We start from the raw sequence: 22,329 nt of genomic DNA, 5'->3' as shown, positions 1-22,329 counted from the left end.
TGACATTACATCTTGTTGAGGTTTACAAATTATTGCTCATAACTAAGCTCATAAAAAGTACTTATTGCGTCAATAGGGATATAAACTGAGCACAATAGTACTTAAGAGAAAGGCAATATCTTGAAGAAATAGCCAATTAATCTACAGATCAATACATTTGTTACCTATATTTTGATACCTTACATGTCATCATCAATGTATATTTGAATGGCAATGGTGCAATTCCAAAAATGAGAAAATTTCTATTGGTAATTTCCTTCCAACATGCCAATAAATGAACACAGCACAAGTTATCTTGAAGTGTCACACTGCCTATTTCAAAAGGTGCGGGATAGCACTCTAGAGGGGCTCTTACCTTCCTTCATGTAAATTGCTGTATCTTGTTTAAATGAGGTTGTAATGTATTACGTCAGGTATTAAAATGATCAGAATAAACCTGGCCATCTGTAATAGAACCTTTTGATTTTCTTATTTAGTATAAGACCATCTGATTTTAATAGTTTGTATCAAAGCCATTCCCAAGTTGAAAACCTAATGTAGAATGCGGTTTTTTTAAGGATTTTTTTTCATCTGTCGGACGAGATTTTTGACAAGAATATATCACCTTTCACCTCTCAAGAGGTTTCACTGTGGTCAAGATGAAGATTTTTATTGAGATTTACAATTTAGGCTATTTTACTTATGCACGTTGGGGCTTTAAAACAAACTTTAAATTAAGACGACCTAATATCATGGAGAAATAGGCTCTTATTCATGTGTAACAATTTGTGTGTAGTTTACATACAAACATACAATTTTTAAACACATTACTTACAATGTTCTGATATCTACATCTTCTAAGTATACATCAAAACCATCTTCTATTGTTCTCCTCATCTGAAGCAAACAAACAAAAGTCGATAATATTGATGAATACTGCGACAAAGATATCTAAATGTGGCAACTGGACTTGGAACAACAGATGTCTTCATCTGCAGTGGGCTTAGAAAGATAAGCAAAATGCAAGGTCTGAAACATGAACAAGTTGTAATGAGTGATTATGGGGGGGGGGGGTTCAGAGGTTGTGTCAACTGACATCACATTTAAATATATACAATGCTTTTTAACAACACCAACAAAGATCTTTTAAGGGCACAGTGGCGCAGCTGTACAGGCTCTGCCCCGAAATCGTAGGACTGCAAGTTAGAGCCCTGGTGTTGCCATCCCGTTGTGCACTTGGGCAATGCGCATTACCTTACTTGCCTCTCTCTACCCAGGGGTGAAATGGGGAGCTATAATGAATTTTGTCCATTGAGTACCTCCCAAAGGTATGAGCATGCCTTGGGCATTGTATGGCAGCTGACATTATTCTAACGACAGCAGAATAAATGTAAAGCATTTTGATAACATTACAAAATTACAAAATCAAACATTACAGCTAAGAGTGACTAAATTGTAATCCTGCAAATTGCAATCCTGCACAGGAATCTTCAAGCTAAATTCACACATTTGAATGTCATCTATAATTCATAATGTAAATCAAATGACACTAGAAAGAACTGTCACATCCATCCAGCTGTTACTGTAAGATTCATTTAAAATTGATGACAAAATAGATTGATGCATAGGTGTCACTTTGGCATAACAACTATAAACCATCAAATCAACACACACACATATACATGTATAAGGAATTTTCAAAGATTGATTTGTTTTTGTAGTTGTGACATTGGTTGTTTGAAGTGACTTTAAAAAATACAGATTATGCAGAAATAAATCCTTGTTGCAGATCGTTTGCAGTGTAGGGTTGCAGAACAAAGTCCAATATAAATGTTTTATGCCTTTATACTTGCATGTATTTTCTTGAGAGCCTTCAACACAGACGAATACAAGAAGCTCAATTTCAAATCAGACCCAATTCGAGCACTTGCAGATGATTTACATAGGCATGCAGTATAAAATTGCCATATAATAGACACACAGGTTACTGAACTAGGAGCTCTATTACTTGTTAATTTCTATTTACCAGCCAGGGTTCTATCTCATACAGACTCATTGGTATAGCAGTCTGCGATTAAAAAATGGAGCAGCGACTTTGAAAGGCAATCAGTGATCTTGATGGGGCAGCTAGTTTATCATTAGCACTGCCATCACCATGAACAAGAACAGCAACAACATCCACATCATCTCACCAATATGAAAACGATCATCATACCAACAGAAAACCTCTCATTTTAATAATTGTGTTAATTTCATTAAAAAGAACAGAGAAACAGAATATTATATTGCCAAAAGGCATGATAAGCTCACCTCTCATTATAAAAAGTGGAGATTTGATTTGTAATCTATTTTGGTTACAAGTGAGTCAGGACTGACTTTTATTGTATATTATATTACAAATGTAATGCATCATTTTGTATCTTTTGTTATTGATATTTTGATGTACCTTTTATTTTGTGATTTAATTGTGATTTTTGTTGATTTTGATGTTAAAAAAAAAAAGCACAGGGCATCTCAGTGCCTTGTGGAAAAGATTTAAAAAACATACCAACAGCAACATGAACACCAACATCATCATTATCAACATCATGATCAACATCATCATTGTTTCATTCTCATTACCATCCTTGTTTTCATCATTATCATCACTGATCATCAGGTTTGTAGGTAAACAGATTGAATACATTTCCTTTGCACAAATCCAGAATTTTACTCATGATTTAATGGTTCCACCTATCTATCATGGACAATAGGCATCTTCAAAATGACAATGGTTTGTCAGATCCTGAAGATGTAGTCAATCAGTAGGAGTAGACCACACTGTTCAACAAAATCATCAACAGTGCAAAAATCCTTTGTAAGTAGTGTGATACAAACTCAAGACACATGTCTACAGTCAGGCAAACCGTAAGTGCGGATAACCACTGTCATTCTGAAGATGCCTATCATCCATGATAGGTGAAACCATCAAATTGTGTGTAAAATTGTGTTTTGTGCAAAAGAAATTTATTCATTATCATCATCATCAGAAGCAGTGCTACACAAAGTGTTGCAACATTGGCATTGTTACCATCTTTTATTGCCATAATCATGATAAACACACTATACCTTACCTCAAACATGTCAAGCATTTTATCACCATTGAGGTCCAGTAATCGCATTTTTTTATCTTTGGTTTCTAAATGTGTCTGGCTGACCTCTAACCCCTGTTCTTCTGCTAAATTGATTATATGTAAACATTCTTCTTTGCTTAAAAAGTCTGGTATTTCTGAAACAAAAGAAACAAAATACACAAATTATTAATCAATGAATACAATCTTAACTGCTTCATTTTATTCTTCTTCTGAATCAATATACTATCTATTGAAGATAGCAGAAATTCATTGGGATGTTCACATGTACCTGTAACAAATATAGAAGGTATCACTGCAAAAATTATTTCAACATTAGAAGCTATTTATATGTTAATATGTGTATCACCTATTGAGAGAGCAATTGGACTCAATAATGCATACATACTGAGATGTTGAGGTGTCCAATGCATGAGCCCTGCAATGCATGAACATTAACATTCAGCACAAGTGCAATTATATAGAGTCCAATTCCTCTCTCAACAAGTGATACACATTTCTTAACCTATTTCATACCCAGCAAAGAATTTCATTGCGTAAGAACTGCTTTCAATACAGCTCATTAATATGGCCCTGCTATATTATCAAAAAGCAGTTCCATATATTATCTTGAAAACCACAAAATCCAATCTCCATATTAATTGGGCCATCACTACTTTATTATTCCTACCCTGTTCCCCATAGTACCCCATCTTATACATAGTAACATCAGACAGTGGAGCTAACCATGTTATGGCATGCAAAGAGCACATCAATTCCACCTGCCTACATCTTTCATCTTGGATTCCTCATCTTAAGTCTCAACCATAATTTGTCCATTTGAAACCCACACCTGTTTCCTCATTGTGGCCCACCAAAACATGTCCACACACAGCCATACATCGTATTCTTGATCACCTGTTTCCTCATTGTGGCCCACCAAAACATGTCCACACACAGCCATACATCGTATTCTTGATCACCTGTTTCCTCATTGTGGCCCACCAAAACATGTCCACACACAGCCATACATCGTATTCTTGATCACCTGTTTCCTCATTGTGGCCCACTAAAACATGTCCACACACAGCCATACATCGTATTCTTGATCACCTGTTTCCTCATTGTGGCCCACCAAAACATGTCCACACACAGCCATACATCGTATTCTTCATCACCTGTTTCCTCATTGTGGCCCACCAAAACATGTCCACACACAGCCATACATCGTATTCTTGATCACCTGTTTCCTCATTGTGGCCCACTAAAACATGTCCACACACAGCCATACATCGTATTCTTGATCACCTGTTTCCTCATTGTGGCCCACCAAAACATGTCCACACACAGCCATACATCGTATTCTTCATCACAAGTTTGTGAAACGTTATCCAATTTGATTAGTGCAGTGTTTGTCATTTTGCGTCTGATAACCCTTGGCTAATCTGGTAGGATAGTGATAAACACACTTCTTACATGACTTAATAGTACTCTCCTGGACTCAATAGTCCTCTCCTATCATATGTTACATGCGGTCAAGATTTTATAGGTTTTCGCGGCCAACTTGTTCATTCGTTTTATAATTATGTCATTCTTTTTTGTACAAAATTGAATGATTAGGTACAATGTTACTTTCAGTTTAGATATTAATTATTCAATTTCATTAAAGGGGCATTCAATTTTCTGAACTGATCACTCAATTACACAACTTGCAATTAATTTCAATGACACAAGATTTAAGATCCTATTCATACATTCTATTTAGTGTATGGTTTAACAAAACCAAAATATGTTGAATTGAATTAGCAGGTGCATGCAGAATCACATTGCTGATATGCAAACATCATTCAAACACAGTTTAAAACTCATAGAACATCTAAATGAAGTTATACAATTGTACCTATTAGAGAGATTGCGAAATTTACGTGAAACGTGACACGGGAACGCGAACGGCAAGCTACATTAGTCGAAAATCGGTTATTATGCCCTCTAGAGGATGAAATCTATTGTGAATTGGTCAATCGTGGAATTACCGTAAGGCGATTACATTGCGGTTGGTAGCAAAAAATGACGTTCCAAAATGACAAAAACACCGCATTATAAAATGCAGAAAAATGTTATGTTTGTCATGTTATGAAATGAATCAAAGTATCCTAATAGAACAAGTAGTGTCCGACATGTAATAAAATCCATTTTGGGGGTTAAAATTTGATCTCGTATAGACAAGAAGAAGTGAACAAATTTCGATTTTTTTCGACGCGAATTCGAACGGGCAGATTGCCTATTCATTTGTGTGTGGAAAATGCCGTCCAAAAATCAGCTTGCGAAGAGGCGTTTTAGGCAAGATTGTGTCGTGTTACGGCATAAATGAGGTATAATTGTCTGTTTGGGACGGGGAACAGAAGTTCGGTACACGCTATTTTTCGCCTTGCTTTTTCGTTGTGCATTAAACAGCTGTCAAAGTGTTTTGCTTATGGATACTATTCAGCAAACTCCAAAATGTTTTAAAAACATGACAATGCATGTGTTTTTGTTTTTAGTTAAAACGTTTTGATAACATATCGATGTATGTTTATATAAAAATCATGAAAACTCGTGTTATACTGAAAAAATATTACAACAACAGCCAAAATTCGAAATGCTATATAGTAAAATATCATTTGGCAAACATATTGAAGTGTCTGTTGTGTTAGAACGTTTATCAGCAAGTTTAGAACAAAGGGTTTTTTGAATGTTATTAAAACTTTTAATGCCCTTGACCCTCACATAACCTTTAACCCGACATTTAACGTTTTCTGTAATATATTTGTGTTTGCTGGGTAGTAGATTATCTATTTTCATTTTGCTTTAGAAAGTAAATAGGGTATTATTTATATGATAATGGAGTTTGTTTCTTGTTATTCGAATAATATACACCAAGACTTCCTGGGCATCCAACACCAAACTCTGTTTAGATTATTTAGACAAATAGCATGGATACACGTGTGAACATAGGCCTATATTCATTTTCATTTTCCAATAGCCCGCAAAACTCAAATATCGCTAATCTGGACTGAATGCTTAGAGCATTATAGATACAGCCAGTCGTATTTGCATATCAATACCGAGGAAAGTAGTTCGATGAAAGAAGATAATCTTCTCTGGTTCGATGCACCCAAGGTGAATCAATGGGTGCTTCCTATTACCTTTAGATTATTTGTCTCAGCATAGCGCCATCGTGATTGCAATTGCGTTTACACGTAGTCTTGGTTCAGACGCTAGGCGGCGATCACGAACATACTAGGAACGACGAGCGTTAGGACCGACACAAACTGGCTGTGTAGGAGGCTAGTTTGGATGTGAACGGGACTATGACGTTCTACCGCAAAATGCAGAAATCCGTAACCCGTATGGCGTTTGCAGTGAACGCCTCTCCGCAATCTCTCTATTAAGTTGCATGGTACCCCCAGAAATTATTCCAGCAAACACTAAACATTTTCAAAACGTTTTGAACAGGTTATATTTTGGGTTTTCGTTTTTGTAAAAACGTTTTAATAACATTAAATGTCGGGTTATATAAAGGTCATGAAAACATAATATACAAACATGTTGTCCAAATGTTATTGTAAAATATTTTTTGCAAACATTTTTTGCCAAATATTTTGTCAACACTTAAATAACATTATGTGAGAATATTTTGCAGTAAGTTTTCAAGAAATGTTTTTGAATGTTATGAAAATGCTTTATACCCTTTATATACCCTTTATATAACCCGACATTTTAAACATTTTCTGGTAACCTTTTCTAACCTTTTATGAATAATGTGTAAAATGTTTTGTGTTTGCTGGGATCATACAGCAATTCCAGTTTCTGTGTGCGTACAAGCCTGTGAAAGAACCTAATCAGACTCCCACATACCTTCAATTTTAAAAATCCATGACTTTTCAATGCCCTAATTGCAAAATCCAGATCAACGGATACAAACCCATTTGCCCACAAAGCTGTCATCTGACTGAATACACAGTTTCTTCTGTCTGACATTCTGTTTACATAGAGTATCAAATATTTGCAAAGAAAGAATATAGTCTAGCTCACACTCAGCAAGTTATGCATTGTTTCACTTTGCTCTAATTCACCTAGCTTTTATATCGAACATTTTTCGTTCCTGTTTAGACACCAAATATTTTTCAATCCGATAAGAATGTTTGTCACAATGTTACTTGAGTAATGTTATCAACCCCTATCTGATTGATATTGGGTTTGACATCTCAAAAGCTTTTCAATAACATTCATATATTGCTTTCATTTCAAATTTTGAATAAATCAAAAGACCTATTCCCATGTAATCAGCAGTAAGTCATCAGAGTTCTTTTAGATATTTGGACCAGCAAAAACATCTGTGAGCAATAGAAAACAAAGGAAAACTTAAGCATTGACTGATATTTTTGTGTCAAATCATAAATAAATAATAGATATAACAGTTTCATCTTGAAATACAAGATGCCTACTTGCAGACGTAAGCCAAACATTAATATTTACACTCAAGTCTTGATGTGAAAGAACACATCTCAACTGCATTTTAACTTGTGTCAAACATCCCCTTATAGAAGTCTCAAGTATTCTTTGTGATGGTTTAAGTGTAGCCATATGAATGATTGAACCGGCTTTATATCACATGGAAAATGGTCATACAATTTTAATGTTAAAGTGCTCTGCAGTATGTGTGGTTGTTTACGCAGCCTTGCCTAGCCATACACTGATATTCAGATTAACAACTGGATTTACTGCAGGTCAAACAACGCATGCACTCTTAAAAATCCCTAGTCACTTTTGACTAGAAACTAGTCAAATTTGACTAGATTGCGGGGTGCAATAGGATCTTACTAGACTCTAGTCATTTTGACTAGGATAATCTAGTCGACAGGAACGACTAGGAGTCTTGTCAAAACATGACCAGAATATCTAGTCATTTTTTTTTCACTTTTGACTAGAAACTAGTCAAATTTGACTAGATTGCAGGGTGCAATAGGATCTTACTAGATTCTAGTCATTTTAAATTCTAGTCATGTTAATTTGGGGAAATGCATCATCTCTTGTCCGCTTCACACTAAGAGAGGACAACTACGCCTCAACACTGTGGTGTTATAAAATAGCCACCAAGTGTATTTGATAGCATGGTGACACGTATTACAGAAATTATCTATAAAATTACGGTCTTAAAAGAGGATGGCAGAAAATTATAATGTATTTGCTTGAAAATATAAAATCTATGGTGTTAAATAGCGTTTGCCCTGTGTTCTTCATCCGTGGTTTTGTTTCTATTATTTCAACTGAGTATAATATTTAGGATTTAGAGAAGGTCCTCCAAACACTAGCACTCATCACAATAATCATTTGTTACAAAATTGTTACCCACTTTGTTACCGAAATTGGTGTGAAAACTCACACCAAATTCTGCATCCTCGACTTGGAATTGACTAGAATTTCTTGACTAGAATTTATGACCAGGCCTAAATGACTAGATATGCGTTGACCAGGCATACATGACTAGATCCGCATTGAAATGATTAGAAAATCTCCTTAAAATGACCAGAATCTCGTCAAATTATTTTGACTAGGATTTCTAGTCGAAAAAACGACTAGGTATTTTTAAGAGTGTGGTTTAAGTGTCTGGCCCATTTTGAATGATTCAAAAACAGTACCAATCAATAATTAAAACAATACAATATTTCAATATTAAATTAGTAATAATGAAATCCTTACTAAACGATAGTCACTTCAATTTCAAACTTAACAATATATATAAATAAATTTTGGATTTATATGGCACCTTTTTCCAGATCTTAGAGGATTCAAAGTGCTGTAAATTCGCTGCCATGGTAAACATGTAAATCATCACAATCAGATCGCATCAACTAGGCTAGTTGCTGCCGAACCTGGCGCAAACCTATCCACACTTAGATTGTAACATCCACCAATTATCTGTGCAGCTCCCCAAATTCCATTGGGTGAACATGGTGAAGGAAGTTTTTAATAACCAATTAATCACTGATTTTTTGAAAGCAGGAGGAAACCGGAGATCCTGGAGAAAACCTGCGAGAGCAAGTATGGAGTCGGAATAAACCAAGTGCACATACATTCCTTGGTACGGCCGGGGCTTGAACCCGGGACTTCAGTGGTGCAAGGCAACAACCGCTGCGCCAACTCACTCTCCCAAATATAATCCACAAATCAATTTATGTTTTAAATCTGTTGTTGGTGCAACCACAGATCCTGGAAAGAAACACTAACTAAGCCATTTAATGTGTTAATATATGAATGAATTTTTGCAAGAGGAATCTTGTTGTTTTGACATAACCAGTTTTGTTGGCAATGCTTGATGCAAAATAATAAAACATATCTTTGCATAATTACGAAAAACATACATCAAATAACTTACAGCATGCTATGTATACATTTTAGACACTTTGAGCTCTCTCTTACAATAGTAGCCGTGTTTTAATATTGTTGGTCACAAGACGATGCAGAATATAATATTTGTGATCAAATATAAAACTACAAAATTGGCACTACATTGTATATTCAAAAATTTCTTAATTTTATATTGGGGTTTCTACTCTTAACGCTCTTGGAGTGCAACATTGCATATCAATTGGCAGGGCAGCTGTTCATTGCATCGACAATGGATCATTAAAGGGAAACACATCATATACGGAGTAAGTTGGAATCATTTACTTTGATAGATTAATAGATGACTTTTTGTTGCTCTCAAATGAAATGTTAATATACATGCATCATGCTAAATGCAGTTCATAAACTGGCAATTGTTGATAACATGGTCATTTACCTGAAACTAGTGACAGAATTTTAACTTTTAACTTCAGAAGTCCAAAACAATAAAGTTGCTAAACATCACCAGGAAACATTTCTGATACTGACGTTGATATCCTTGTTTTAAAAGGGGCAGTTTGTCTGCAAATGAACTCAATGAAAGAACCAATATTTGGGTGGTTTGGAAATGATATTTTCTCTTATTCTCTGTATTTGGATAATACGAGATATGATGGTTCAAAATGGTAAAGACTTTTGTGATATCCAGTAGTTAAAATTAATGACTCCAGAGAGCATTCCTGAAAAAAAAAATCACATGTTAGTGAATACTAACTACAAATCTCTTGTTTGCAATTTCTGCAAAAGCCAATATAAGGGCTGGCAATTCATACGTCTACATGAAAACGTAAACACTGGTGGTATGGTTTGAAATTTCAAAATATTCTAATGAGGGTTCTTGACATGTGGAGGCCCAACATTATAATACGGAAGGAAAGTATTAAATAAAACAAAAGAGTCATATTTCAATAATCACAATTGCAATTAATTGTATTTTAGAAGTTATTGCAATTGATGCAACACATGCAGCCATTCTACATGTTCTATAATTGATTCACTATGATGTCATTTTGAGCCACTTTTTGTGACAAGTAGTTCTATTATGTCATTTTGAGCTGCTTTTTGTGACAAGTAGTTTTACAATGTCATTTTGAGCCACTTTTATGTGACAAGTAATTCTATTATGTCATTTTGAGCCAATTTTTGTGACAAGTAGTTCTATTATGTCATTTTGAGCTGCTTTTGGTAACAAGTAGATCTATTATGTCATTTTGAGCCAATTTATTGAGCCACTTTTTGTGACAAGTATTCTATTATGTCATTTTGAGCTGCTTTTGGTAACAAGTAGTTCTATTATGTCATATTGAGCCAATTTTGTGACAAGTAGTTCTATTATGTCATTTTGAGCCACTTTTTGTGACAAGTAGTTCTATTATGTCATTTTGAACTGCTTTTGATAACAAGTAGATCTATTATGTCATTTTGAGCCAATTTATTGAGCCACTTTTTGTGACAAGTATTCTATTATGTCATTTTGAGCTGCTTTTGGTAACAAGTAGTTCTATTATGTCATATTGAGCCAATTTTTGTGACAAGTAGTTCTATTATGTCATATTGAGCCACTTTTTGTGACAAGTAGTTCTATTATGTCATTTTGAGCCAATTTTTGTGACAAGTATTCTATTATGTCATTTTGAGCCACTTTTTGTGACAAGTAGTTCTATTATGTCATTTTGAGCCACTTGTATGTGACACGCAATTGTTCACACTTACCAAATATTTCTGGTTTCATATTGACTGTTTCTATCTTGTGTATTTTCCCTGGTATAAGTTCTATTTCTTGTATATGACCAACCTGAAACAACAAAAGAAAAAAAAACTTATTAGCACAATAACTGGCAAAACCATCTAACCAAATAAAACAATAGTTTGCAGCTGGACTAAAAGTAGCCAAGGGTTAATGTTTTTCTGCCATGGTTTTTTTGGGCATACATCATACAGAACTCCACCCCCCCCCCCACACACACACACCCCTACATACATACATTGAAGCTCATTTCATAGTCCCCTTTCTAAACTTCGTTTTGGCAGAGACAATAAAGCACCCTTCAGTAAAAATATGCAAGTAAGGACAAACAATAAAAACGCTTTGAATATTCAATCAGCCAAATGATAAGCAACAATGTCATTTTGCAGGATCCGATCACATACAGAAAATGCTTAGCATATTCCACCTTTTCCTGCACATCCATTTCTGTTTCATTACCCTAGTTTTGCCCTGATGTATTTCATCAGTTCAGAATCTTTGCTCAATGAAACACCCTGAGGTCTAACATCATTGCATAGGGAGGAAATGAGTTTGTACAGCAGCTTAGTTGGGACTTGTTAGTGCGTAATAAGAAGCCAGACAAACAGGCTAAGATGGACCAGTTTCCTCAGCACAATTTTATGTGGTGAATAGTACAGCATCGTTAGTTTTTATTTGAACGCCACAGTCTGTGTCTGTCATAACCCTAATACTGATAAATTTCCAACAGAATCCAACATGAGGGGTCTAAGGGGACGAATCCTGGGATACCAAGTGACTTCTTTGCTCATCTTCTCTCCTTTTTCATTTCTTCTTTCCCTTCCAATTAGCAAAAAACCCTCTGGGTGTTAGGGTTAAGAATATCTTAGCATGATTGAAGGGAGTACAGAAATCTTCTGTGTAAGAGAATCAAACTGTATGTCATGGCTGGTAGTAAATTCTGAATCTATCACATACTCAAAAACGTTGCTGAAGCAATATCTATGAGAAATGAATATGGCCATCTATGTGTTTACATAGGCTAACTGGATCCTCGATATGACATAACACCTCAGTCACGACTCATATTCAGATACAGAATTTGCTAATTTGATACAGGATGGAAAATAATGGGGAAGGATTGGGAATGCATGTAGTGGCTGAAATAAAGTGATATAGAAGTGCTGTCCACCCACAATATCCACAAGAATATGTAGAAGATATATTTACGAGTTTCTATTCATGCTGCCATATACTGACATACAAAAGTCACTGATCCTATCTTTTTGTAAGACTTTTTACTGATATTATGATTCTATTTGTGCTTTTTTTCTCCTTTTTTCAATATCTTGTTTGTGTCAAAGTGTGCACATCACATAATATACTCAATGTACATGAAAATGCTTCATTTTCCCCTTTCAGTTCAATATCAACAACTGCAAAGGCTGAATTAAATGAGCAGTGGTCAGTTGTCCTTAAACTCCATTCATCGCAAAATTCATGAATATATTGACGTAATAAAATGCCTGGTACGTTTGACTGCAAGCCACCGTCTTTTGTGCTGCAGACATTTACCTCCAGACAACATAATAACCATTCAATATAGGCCCCGTAAGGGATTATTGCCGCAAATAAAAATCTATTAACTTTCTCCGCCAGATCTTTTGCTCACTTAAGGCCAAATGTGCACAGTAGGTCACTCAACAATCAACATATTAAAATGGTGATATTTAAAAATCTCTGCCATGCTGACTTGGAGTTTGCTCTTCTAGGTTCATGTATTTCAAAAATATCAATTTGCTTGGAATTTTTACCATATCGCTTAAAACTTAAAACTAGGGTTACACAACAAAGTCACCAATAGCAGTAGTCAAAACTACTAGCAGTATAGTCAAGACTTTCACAGTCAACTAATGATAACTATTATATCCTCAAAATACATTACATAAGACAACTATAATACATAAGTTTGGGAAACTGATTGTTTGACATCCATTCAAATGTTGCTGGAATAGTTTTTTGGGCAGTTTATCCATAGGTAGATGTGTTGTATTTGTCCATGTCCCATCTCAGTTGCATTAAAACATTAATCCCTTAGTCCATCAATCCATGTGTTAATTTGTGCATTTTTGGGCATGAAAGGGAAAGGGAAAGGGGAAGGTTTGTACTTCTTATCAAACTTTGTTATACTAATTTCACTGAACTAGCAATGAGGAGTTCCAAAATATTATTTTCATCAATTGTAGCTGGCATAAGTGTGAACATTTACCACTACCAAAAAGAATTGTCACTTATTCCATTCTTTTCTCTCTTTTTGCATTAAAATATGCACAAAGCCTTCTATATATCTAGAGGGATGACATGTATAGGCACAGGTAAATAAACAGCATTAGTCCCTTAGCTTACTACTCACTTCCAATGCAAGGTAAATTGAAATTGATTTGGGGTTATTTTTATACCAAGAACATGGGTCACTTGGTGCAGTATAAACATAGCAGACTTGTATTGAATACTATTGATAAACTGAAGTTTGTCAATTATTTTGTACTTTTCATAGAATTAACACTTTATCCACTTTATTAGCACTTTATCCGTGAAAAACTGATGCATGCAAAACAAGTTATTTCCACAATTGCTATGACTTTGTGCTATTGAGATACCCTTAAGTAATAGTAACTGTAACCATTATGGGAGGCAGAAACAAAAATGTGAAAGGGCATTTCGTGATCCACAGCCTCATCCCCCCACTTTTCTCAAAAAAATGTGAGATTTTTATACAACTGGATACTTAATAGGTTAATGAATGCGTATTACTTATTACTCGAGAAATTAGACAAAATAATGCACGCGCGCTGATGTTGATGCGTCTAAGGCACGAGCCCCGAAGGGGGGAGTGCTTTAGACGCATCAACATCAGCGCAAGTGCATTATTTTGTCTAATTTCTCGAGCAATAAGTAATACAAGTTTATTAATCTATTTCATACACTCTGAGAAGAAAAAACATGTGATTTTTTTTTTTTGTGGCGCCCTCTCGGAGGGGCCACATATAAACATGTACTTTGTGAATAGCTTCTAATTTCACTCTTGCTAGATTTACTCCTTAATTGTTTTGCTAAAATTATGCCCAGCTCAGAAATAAAACCACAATATGCTAGGATTTTATTTTATTATTGTTTTCTGATATGCACGGGTTAAAATGATGTGTGTATATTCTTTGTTTAAAATACAAAATTAATGGACTTATAAAAACACCAAATAACCCGTGACCTTTGTATGGTTTAAACCAGTTTACCGCCTCTTAGAACCCGATAGACGGTGACATTTGACCATTCTAATTATGTATGTTTTGAACATGTTTGCACATGAACTAGTTGTTTACAGTGTGAAGAATCTACAACATGCTCATCTATCAGGGCACAGTTCTTTAACCCCAATACATGTGTGCATTCATTGAATGACCTTTGAAAATGTGAGTACAAAAACTCATACTTTGCAACTTAAGGTCAAATTTTGCACTATGATTGTTTAATTGAGGTTATTGATAATATGCCACTGGATGAGGCCATTGTGGTCCATAGTGATTGCACGCGGTGCACCTAATCCTTAAACCAACACCAATTAATTATAGTTGACCAACACAACCACTGACCAATCATGAAATCACTAATTGGTTTATGACTTTATGTGCTTGAATCGACTGCTAACTGATTGTGACCAAAGATATTAGAAGCTCAGTATCTTTGTGGTGACTATCTCTGATAAAAAACATTAATTAACGAAAATCAGTTCTGGTCAGCAGAGAAAGGAATAAATTCGGAAGACATGACTGTGTTGAAGGTCAGAAGTGTATTTGCAAAAATAATATTCATTGTAATGCCTAACTGCTGGGAAGGGTTCCTAGCAAGGTTAAGTGAAAGAAAGCCCACTGGCTATTTTGTCTGTTTAAAATAGAGTTCTATGACGTAATTTTGTTATTTATTAATTAATTTTTAGCAGAATTAATAACATAAAAATGGGCTGTGCCCGTTTCATGAAGAATAACGATCGATCTTACCCTTGATTTAACAGGCCTGTCAATTTCTTGGTATTGTTTGATATGAAAGGAGGGTATGATTGTTTTGTATTAGTTTAAGTATTTCGTAGCCTCTCTTAGCCACATGGTTGGCTACAAAAGACACAGAGTATACCTTAGGATAAACTGGCATGAGTGCGCCACCCCAAGTTTTCAACATTTCAGGATTGTTTCTGGACGGAGGTCGGTGAAAAAAGCGAAATTACGTTTACATGACTTTGTCGAAATTCGTCGTGTGACAAGAATGAGTGTATAGATGACTAGGGGGAAGCTTACTTATTTGTGTCTTCTAGTTATCCATCATATACCCTAGGCCCTGCATAGCGAAATTCAACAATATTCAATATCCAAAGCAATATCCTCACTACAATAGGCTCCCAAAACAGAACTCCGACCCCACATAATCGCAAATTGACATGAAAGCTTCATTCCATGAAGCATTTCTCTCAGTATTTGATCATCTTCTACTCTTCCCTAAAAAATCATTATAATACCAAATCTAATCACCATGGAATTCACCATATCCCGTCCAGCTCACATTGGGCGCCACATTCCTTTTTTAAAGGAATTTTTATTTATATAACAAATTATCACTAAAAATGTTGGAAAACAGAACCAAATATAAATGCATCAACCCGCCTGAAAAATGAATCAATCTCTACGCGACGCTAACGCCAAGAAACACTACTGCGTGTAGTACTGGAGTGCATAATATACACAATCAATGCATGTTTCGTACTTTTCTAACAGCTTTTCTGATTGGCTGCTTTGATATAGGAGTGTATGAACTCTGGATATATAATGTTTATGTACCAAATATTTCTTGCAGATTAATTCGTTTAGCAAAAATATCGCCAAATTTGAATTTCATTCTGGTATACCTATGGAGCAGTGTAATACACATAACCATGCATAACGCGCAAACACAAAATCGGAATCAACTGAAATTTTGGGAATAAGCTTTTTTCGTGGATATCTACTGAAAAATGTTATAAAATGAAGATGCTAGGATCACGAAATCCCCCTTTAGGTAATATGAGTTGTATATTACAAAATAATCAAATGTGGCTGATATCATGTTACATGAATTTGGAGACTTTCTAGGAGGTGCGTCCCTCATAAATAATAAATACACTGCAAAAACCAGGGATAAAACACCACTTTTGACCAAAGGCCTGAAAACAGCGAGACAATGACCAGAATGGCCCTAACATGGGCTGAAAATAAAAGAAATTGTGTAAATCTGGACTACAAAAAAGCCTGAATTCAGGCAAAAGCCTGAAAACTTTCATCCCTGAAAAACTGTGTCTAGAGATTGGACACTTTTTTCCCTCCTCAATTTGTAAACACTGTAAAATCTAAACACCAAGTTCAAACTTCAAAACATCAAAACACAAGGCATCAAATTCCTAAACATGTTAAGCATATAAACATGTTTATAAATCGAGGACAAGGTGTTGTCTAGAATATTGTTTAATCTCTAGACACTGTTTTTGCAGTGTAGATACCAAGTGCCGATGATATGTGAAATTTGTCAATTTTGGCATTGATTTTCAATTTTGTTCACTAAACATTTGAATATTTAGCATACATGCAACAATATGCACATTCCATCCAATATGAAATGACTGTATACCTGATCTATGGCAGATACCGTAGTTTTATATTAATGATATTTACATAGAATTTATTATGCGGTTCTTTTATTTGCATGGACTAAGTTAGCCTCTGACCCATCAAGGAAGATATGATGACAATGGTAGCCGAGGGAAATATCTTCTAAATATTGGGTCAGTTTATATCAGATACCTCAGGCAATGAGACTCGGATAGGGTAATTGGAAAAGCTATTTACTTAGCACAGCTTTTTAATGTGAGGATATGGGGATCACTCTAAGGTCTTAGGACTGTATTTAACATAGTCTTATGGCTATGGCATGTAAGGGCCATTATTTCTTATGCTGCGTACTGCTCCAAATACAGGTTTTAAGGTCACAATTTAGATGTAGGCTACCTGAAATCTCATGTTTTCACAAAAACTAAAAACGTTCTAAGTTAACAGTTTGTTGTAGAACCTAAGTTGTTCTAATATCTGGAAGCAGAGAGCTCAGTAGTTTTCTATCTAACGATACATATTTAATTTTACATGTAATCTCTATGGAAAGATAATTGACATTACCATGTTTTTAATGAAAATTGGTAAGTGCTTCAGGAAATGTTTGTATTACTATGGTTTAATACTAGTCAACTAAACAACGCAATCAATATGACTTGTTCAATTATATCAAAGTGACTTGCTTCAAATTCAGCTCGTAATGTGTTATATTTACTTTACGACAAGGTTAGGTGCTGTTCTATGGTCTCTTTTACAAGAAGAAATTTCTTATTGTCTCCTATGAACATTATTGAACAACCAAGGCATAAGTTTTCAATTTGTTAAAACAGACTGCAAGAAAAAAAAACTACATATAGTACTAAATAAACTTGAACTAAAAATGTGTAACTCATGTCTTGGAATTTTTTATTAAGTTAAAACATGTCAAAATAATGTTTCAATTTAAGAACCACATGACCTTATAAACTGTTTCATATTTAAAACAAAAATTAAGAGTAGAAAACAATTAGGGTGTTCAAATATTTTACAAACCACATCAAAATACTCATGACTCATAATCAAATTTGTGCCTCAAGTCTGCATTACTCTATCCATTAGCCCAATTCCTGCAACTCAGGTCAACCCAGCACAGTGACATCACATTTACATGTGTATAGCCTATGTTCACAGAGATTCTGTTTAGAAATGTTGATCAAGAGAACCACTACCTGTAACCAGTAAGACACATGCAAGAATACACATTTTCTTATTAAAAACATAATTTTTAAAAACCCATTTTCTAACAACAAACTTTGTAGCACTTTAACAATGCCACAATAATAATGGCAAGGCTAATAAAAAAAATAGTGAACATTATGTTTTTAGGATACGTTTGGTTGTTTTAGAGTAGCATAATGTTCATGGGATCACAAGTAAACAGTGATGCAGCAAGGTGGTCACTGACCGCTACAAAAGAGATACATCTCCAGGGCTTATCCAATATTGGATAACATCATTTACTCTGTTTTCCTCAATTTGGTTAACCTTTTGACATCATTTGAAAGGAAAGATCATCTGCATAACAATTTATTTAGAAGCTGCTGTCATACAACCATATTCACCAGGGACTGCATCAGATTGCAGCCTCATAGCTTTCTTATTTTGCTTTTGTCAAATCAAAGTAAAGATTTGGGTGCAACTTGTAAATTTGTATTTCCTCATGTACCATACCACAAAAATTTAGGCAATGAAAATGCACACCCTTTTTTAAGGGCGAATAGACTTTTCAAGTAGGGTTGCATGGTCGGTCAAGATTTTCTTTTGAGACAAATATGACCCTAAAATATCACTGAAAGCTTGAAAATTTGGTAAAAATGGTATGAATTTTTTGCAAACATATTTTGACAATGTTCATGCAAAATCGATCATTTTGGTCAAAAAATGGCTGAATTTACATGAATTTAGCAAAAAGTAGGGGGAAAAATCTCCCAAACGTAAAATCTGACTCGATTAAGACCGTAAACAGGTTTTTTTTGTGTCCCCTTACTAAAATAATATGGTGATTCTGCTATATAACTTAAATTACTCAAAAAGCTATTCTAAAAATAGATTTTTTACTTCTAGAAATATATCAACTGTAGTGAACATCACTGTACCTATAGCAGTTGAGATATATGAGCAAATTAAATCACACCTTTAGATGAGACTCATATTGGAACACCTGAAGTACTCTTCCTGTTGCACTTGACAATACATGTAGCCTGTCATTTCAGTGAGAAAAACAGGGTCACACAAATATGTGACTTGCATATCAGCAATCAAGTAACAAGGAATTTGTATTTTAAAGGATGTTACTCTACACTATGTCCTGCTGTAATGATTTGATAGTTACAAATAATCTGAAACTAGGAAGCTGCTATATATGAAAGCAGATGCCTAAAGAACTCGTTGCTGTTTTGACATACTGTCGTATGACGATTTTGGGCAAAATGAGCTATCAAAATCTATGAATGACACTCTATATTTACAAAGTTTTGAAACCTAAATGTAATTAGTCAATAAGATATGGCACTAATTAGTGTGATACGACATGGTTTTTATGTACCACCCCTGAAAACTTTGTTCTGTGTTTTGACATATAGTTGTATCATGATACGTCGCCATATGCCATCGTGTAACTGCAGTTGCCTATTGTTTTGACATACTGATGTATTACATGACGTATCATTATTAATACATAGGTTGTCAAATTTTGCATGTTTTGGCATACTGTCATACCGTAAAACCCCGTCTACAAGCATATAGTGTGCTTCTGATGAAAGCTACATTAATCCAGTCGCCATTATGGAGTTTGAGCAAATAAATTACGGATCCAAGCATATACAAACAAGTATTATTTTAAGACCGATCTATTGTATTGGTATCAAATTAATTAAGCTTTTATAAAAAACACTATATGCTTGTAGACGGGGTTTTACGGTATGAGTTTGCAGAGTAATCACTCCTAATTAGTGAATGAATATAAAGTTTGTATTATACAAAGACAGATATATTATTGATTATATTGTCTGATAATAATAAACATATTTTACTTTGGTGCTCTCCAGTGGGTCTTCAAAAATTTGAAAATGCGATTTTCTCAAAACTGCATTATTCGTCATACGACAGTTTGTCAAAACAGCAACGAACTATAAGCAAGATGAATGAACCAGTTATATAGATTTACATTACTGGGCTCATGTCAAATATCTATACGTAATATTTGTATACACAAAAACAAACATCCAAGAACAGGCAACTGAAGTAAAGAAATTTTGCATTATCAACAACATGTGCCATAAAAATAGGTCTTCAAAAATTTGAAAATGCGATTTTCTCAAAACTGCATTTTTCGTCATACGACAGTTTGTCAAAACAGCGACGAACTATAAGCAAGATGAATGAACCAGTTATATAGATTTACATTACTGGGCTCATGTCAAATATCTATACGTAATATTTGTATACACAAAAACAAACATCCAAGAACAGGCAACTGAAGTAAAGAAATTTTGCATTATCAACAACATGTGACCATCAACACCATGAAAGAACCATGGATATATCAACAAGATATACACACACAATTTTTGTGCCCCTAGCTAACGGCAACACAGGAATTCACTCACTGCACCTCTACGGGATGTAAGGGAACCTAGAACACAGGATATTGGATGCAAAATATGATGCTGCAGATATGCTCAAGATATGATAGCTATGGTAGAGATGCTCTAAATGCAATTCCTTGTCAGATAAGAAATTACAACTATAATAATAATAATAAAAATACAGAAACTTTTATTAATTTCAGTATTTCACAAAATAGGCATACTACTAATTTTGCTATCTACTGACGATAGCAAATTTTAACAAAATACATATTTGCTATATGAGCAAGATAATATTCTCAACTTAATCAATGCTATCTACTGAAGACAGCAAACATTGATTGAATTAATTTGCTGAATACGTTATGTATTAAATGGTCTGTTCAATGCTCACTTTATCACTATAGATCATCATTGGATCATCACTGCACTGAGGGAATGAATATAATAACCTTATGGAATATGCATATACTGTGTTTGCTGCACTCCTGCAATATGTGGACATACATTTGGTTATCTCTACCATAATCTATCACTGCAGTCCATATTTAGTACATGCTCCACTGCATGAAATCAAGACTCAGTTTTCAGTTATTCCAGTCATATTCAAGTATTTACTTTTGTTGCTGCAATTTTGCAATCGACGCATGACCTGCAAACATACATTATTTATTTACCAATTGTGGACAAATCGTTGTCGTGAACAAATTTGAATCTTTACCCAGAGCAGCCAGAGCACATAAACACTTATGGGCGCTGGTTGCTATGTGTACTAGCAGCTCTGGGTAAAGATTAAAATTTGTTCATCCCATCAACCCAGGGAATTAATTATAATAATTTCAAATCATTGTCTTGTAAGTTGTATAGGATTTGTATAGTGCATCCACCATGTTAGCTAAATTCAAAAAGAGGGAAAATGTACATCATTTTGTCCAAAGTATAAATATCTGCATTAGATAATGATAAAAATGGCACCAACATGTTGAAAACACGAGAAATACTTCTCAGAAAACAGATCCATAATTTTTTGCTTAAATCGTATAATTGGATGGTGATATTAGACTGTAATAATGAACTTTGTTGGGACCATCAGTCCACATGTAGCATACAAATTGGTGTTATTTTCTTGCTGCATTCCTGCATAACAGGTGAATTTAACAAGACTATATCTACCTTCATCAGCATATTGATACTACTGCACTTCCTCCAATGGGTCACAGCTAACCTATAAAAGACAGATTCATAGACCCATCTCATCCTGATCTTAAGAGCTCTTCAAATAACCAGGTCAAGTATCGGCAGGGTTGGCTATTATGTAACAATTGTCTTCAACCTATCACCTGCTACAGATGGTTTGTCAGCATCAAGGATGATAACAGCAATTAACTTCAGTTATTAAACCTTGTAACCTATATTGCCACCTGAATTGAGATTCCTAAGTGAGTATAGGGTTCTTTACACTGGTATCTACCACTATGTCTCTATGGGTCTGTTTCTCAAAGCTTGGCTAGAAGTGAGCAGGGTTTCTTAGCCTGTTGATAAGCCTTATGAGGGAGCTTATACGTAGGGACAATTAATGTTACCAGCTTTCTTTTAATCCTGACATCATTACAGACATGGCAGGAAAATGTTAAAGGCATGAAAGTTTGTACCAAATACCAGGTTTCTATAAACGGTTCCTGGACTACGGGGAGTGAGCAAGACATAAAATGCTTTGCGTCGTAAACTTTTGATAACATTGCCCACAGTAGTTACCCGACACTCATTACTAT

The 22,329-nt window shown here is 34.8% G+C and overlaps 1 protein-coding gene across 1 annotated transcript in view; it reads right to left on the bottom strand.

Annotated features, from left to right (window-relative positions):
- LOC140149565 (transmembrane prolyl 4-hydroxylase-like) overlaps positions 1-22,329 on the bottom strand; it is a 163,192-nt gene that overhangs the window by 64,097 nt on the left and 76,766 nt on the right. The window contains exons 2-4 of the mRNA XM_072171647.1: positions 11,232-11,313; positions 3,093-3,247; positions 815-876 (exon numbers count right to left, since the gene is read on the bottom strand). Coding sequence (XP_072027748.1) covers positions 815-876; positions 3,093-3,247; positions 11,232-11,313 — 299 coding nt within the window. The remainder of the gene's footprint in view (positions 1-814; positions 877-3,092; positions 3,248-11,231; positions 11,314-22,329) is intronic.

The sequence above is a fragment of the Amphiura filiformis genome, chromosome 1 (genome assembly GCF_039555335.1).
Source record: "Amphiura filiformis chromosome 1, Afil_fr2py, whole genome shotgun sequence".
Classification (NCBI taxonomy): Eukaryota; Metazoa; Echinodermata; class Ophiuroidea; order Amphilepidida; family Amphiuridae; genus Amphiura; species Amphiura filiformis.
This window is presented reverse-complemented; position numbering and strand designations above follow the sequence as displayed.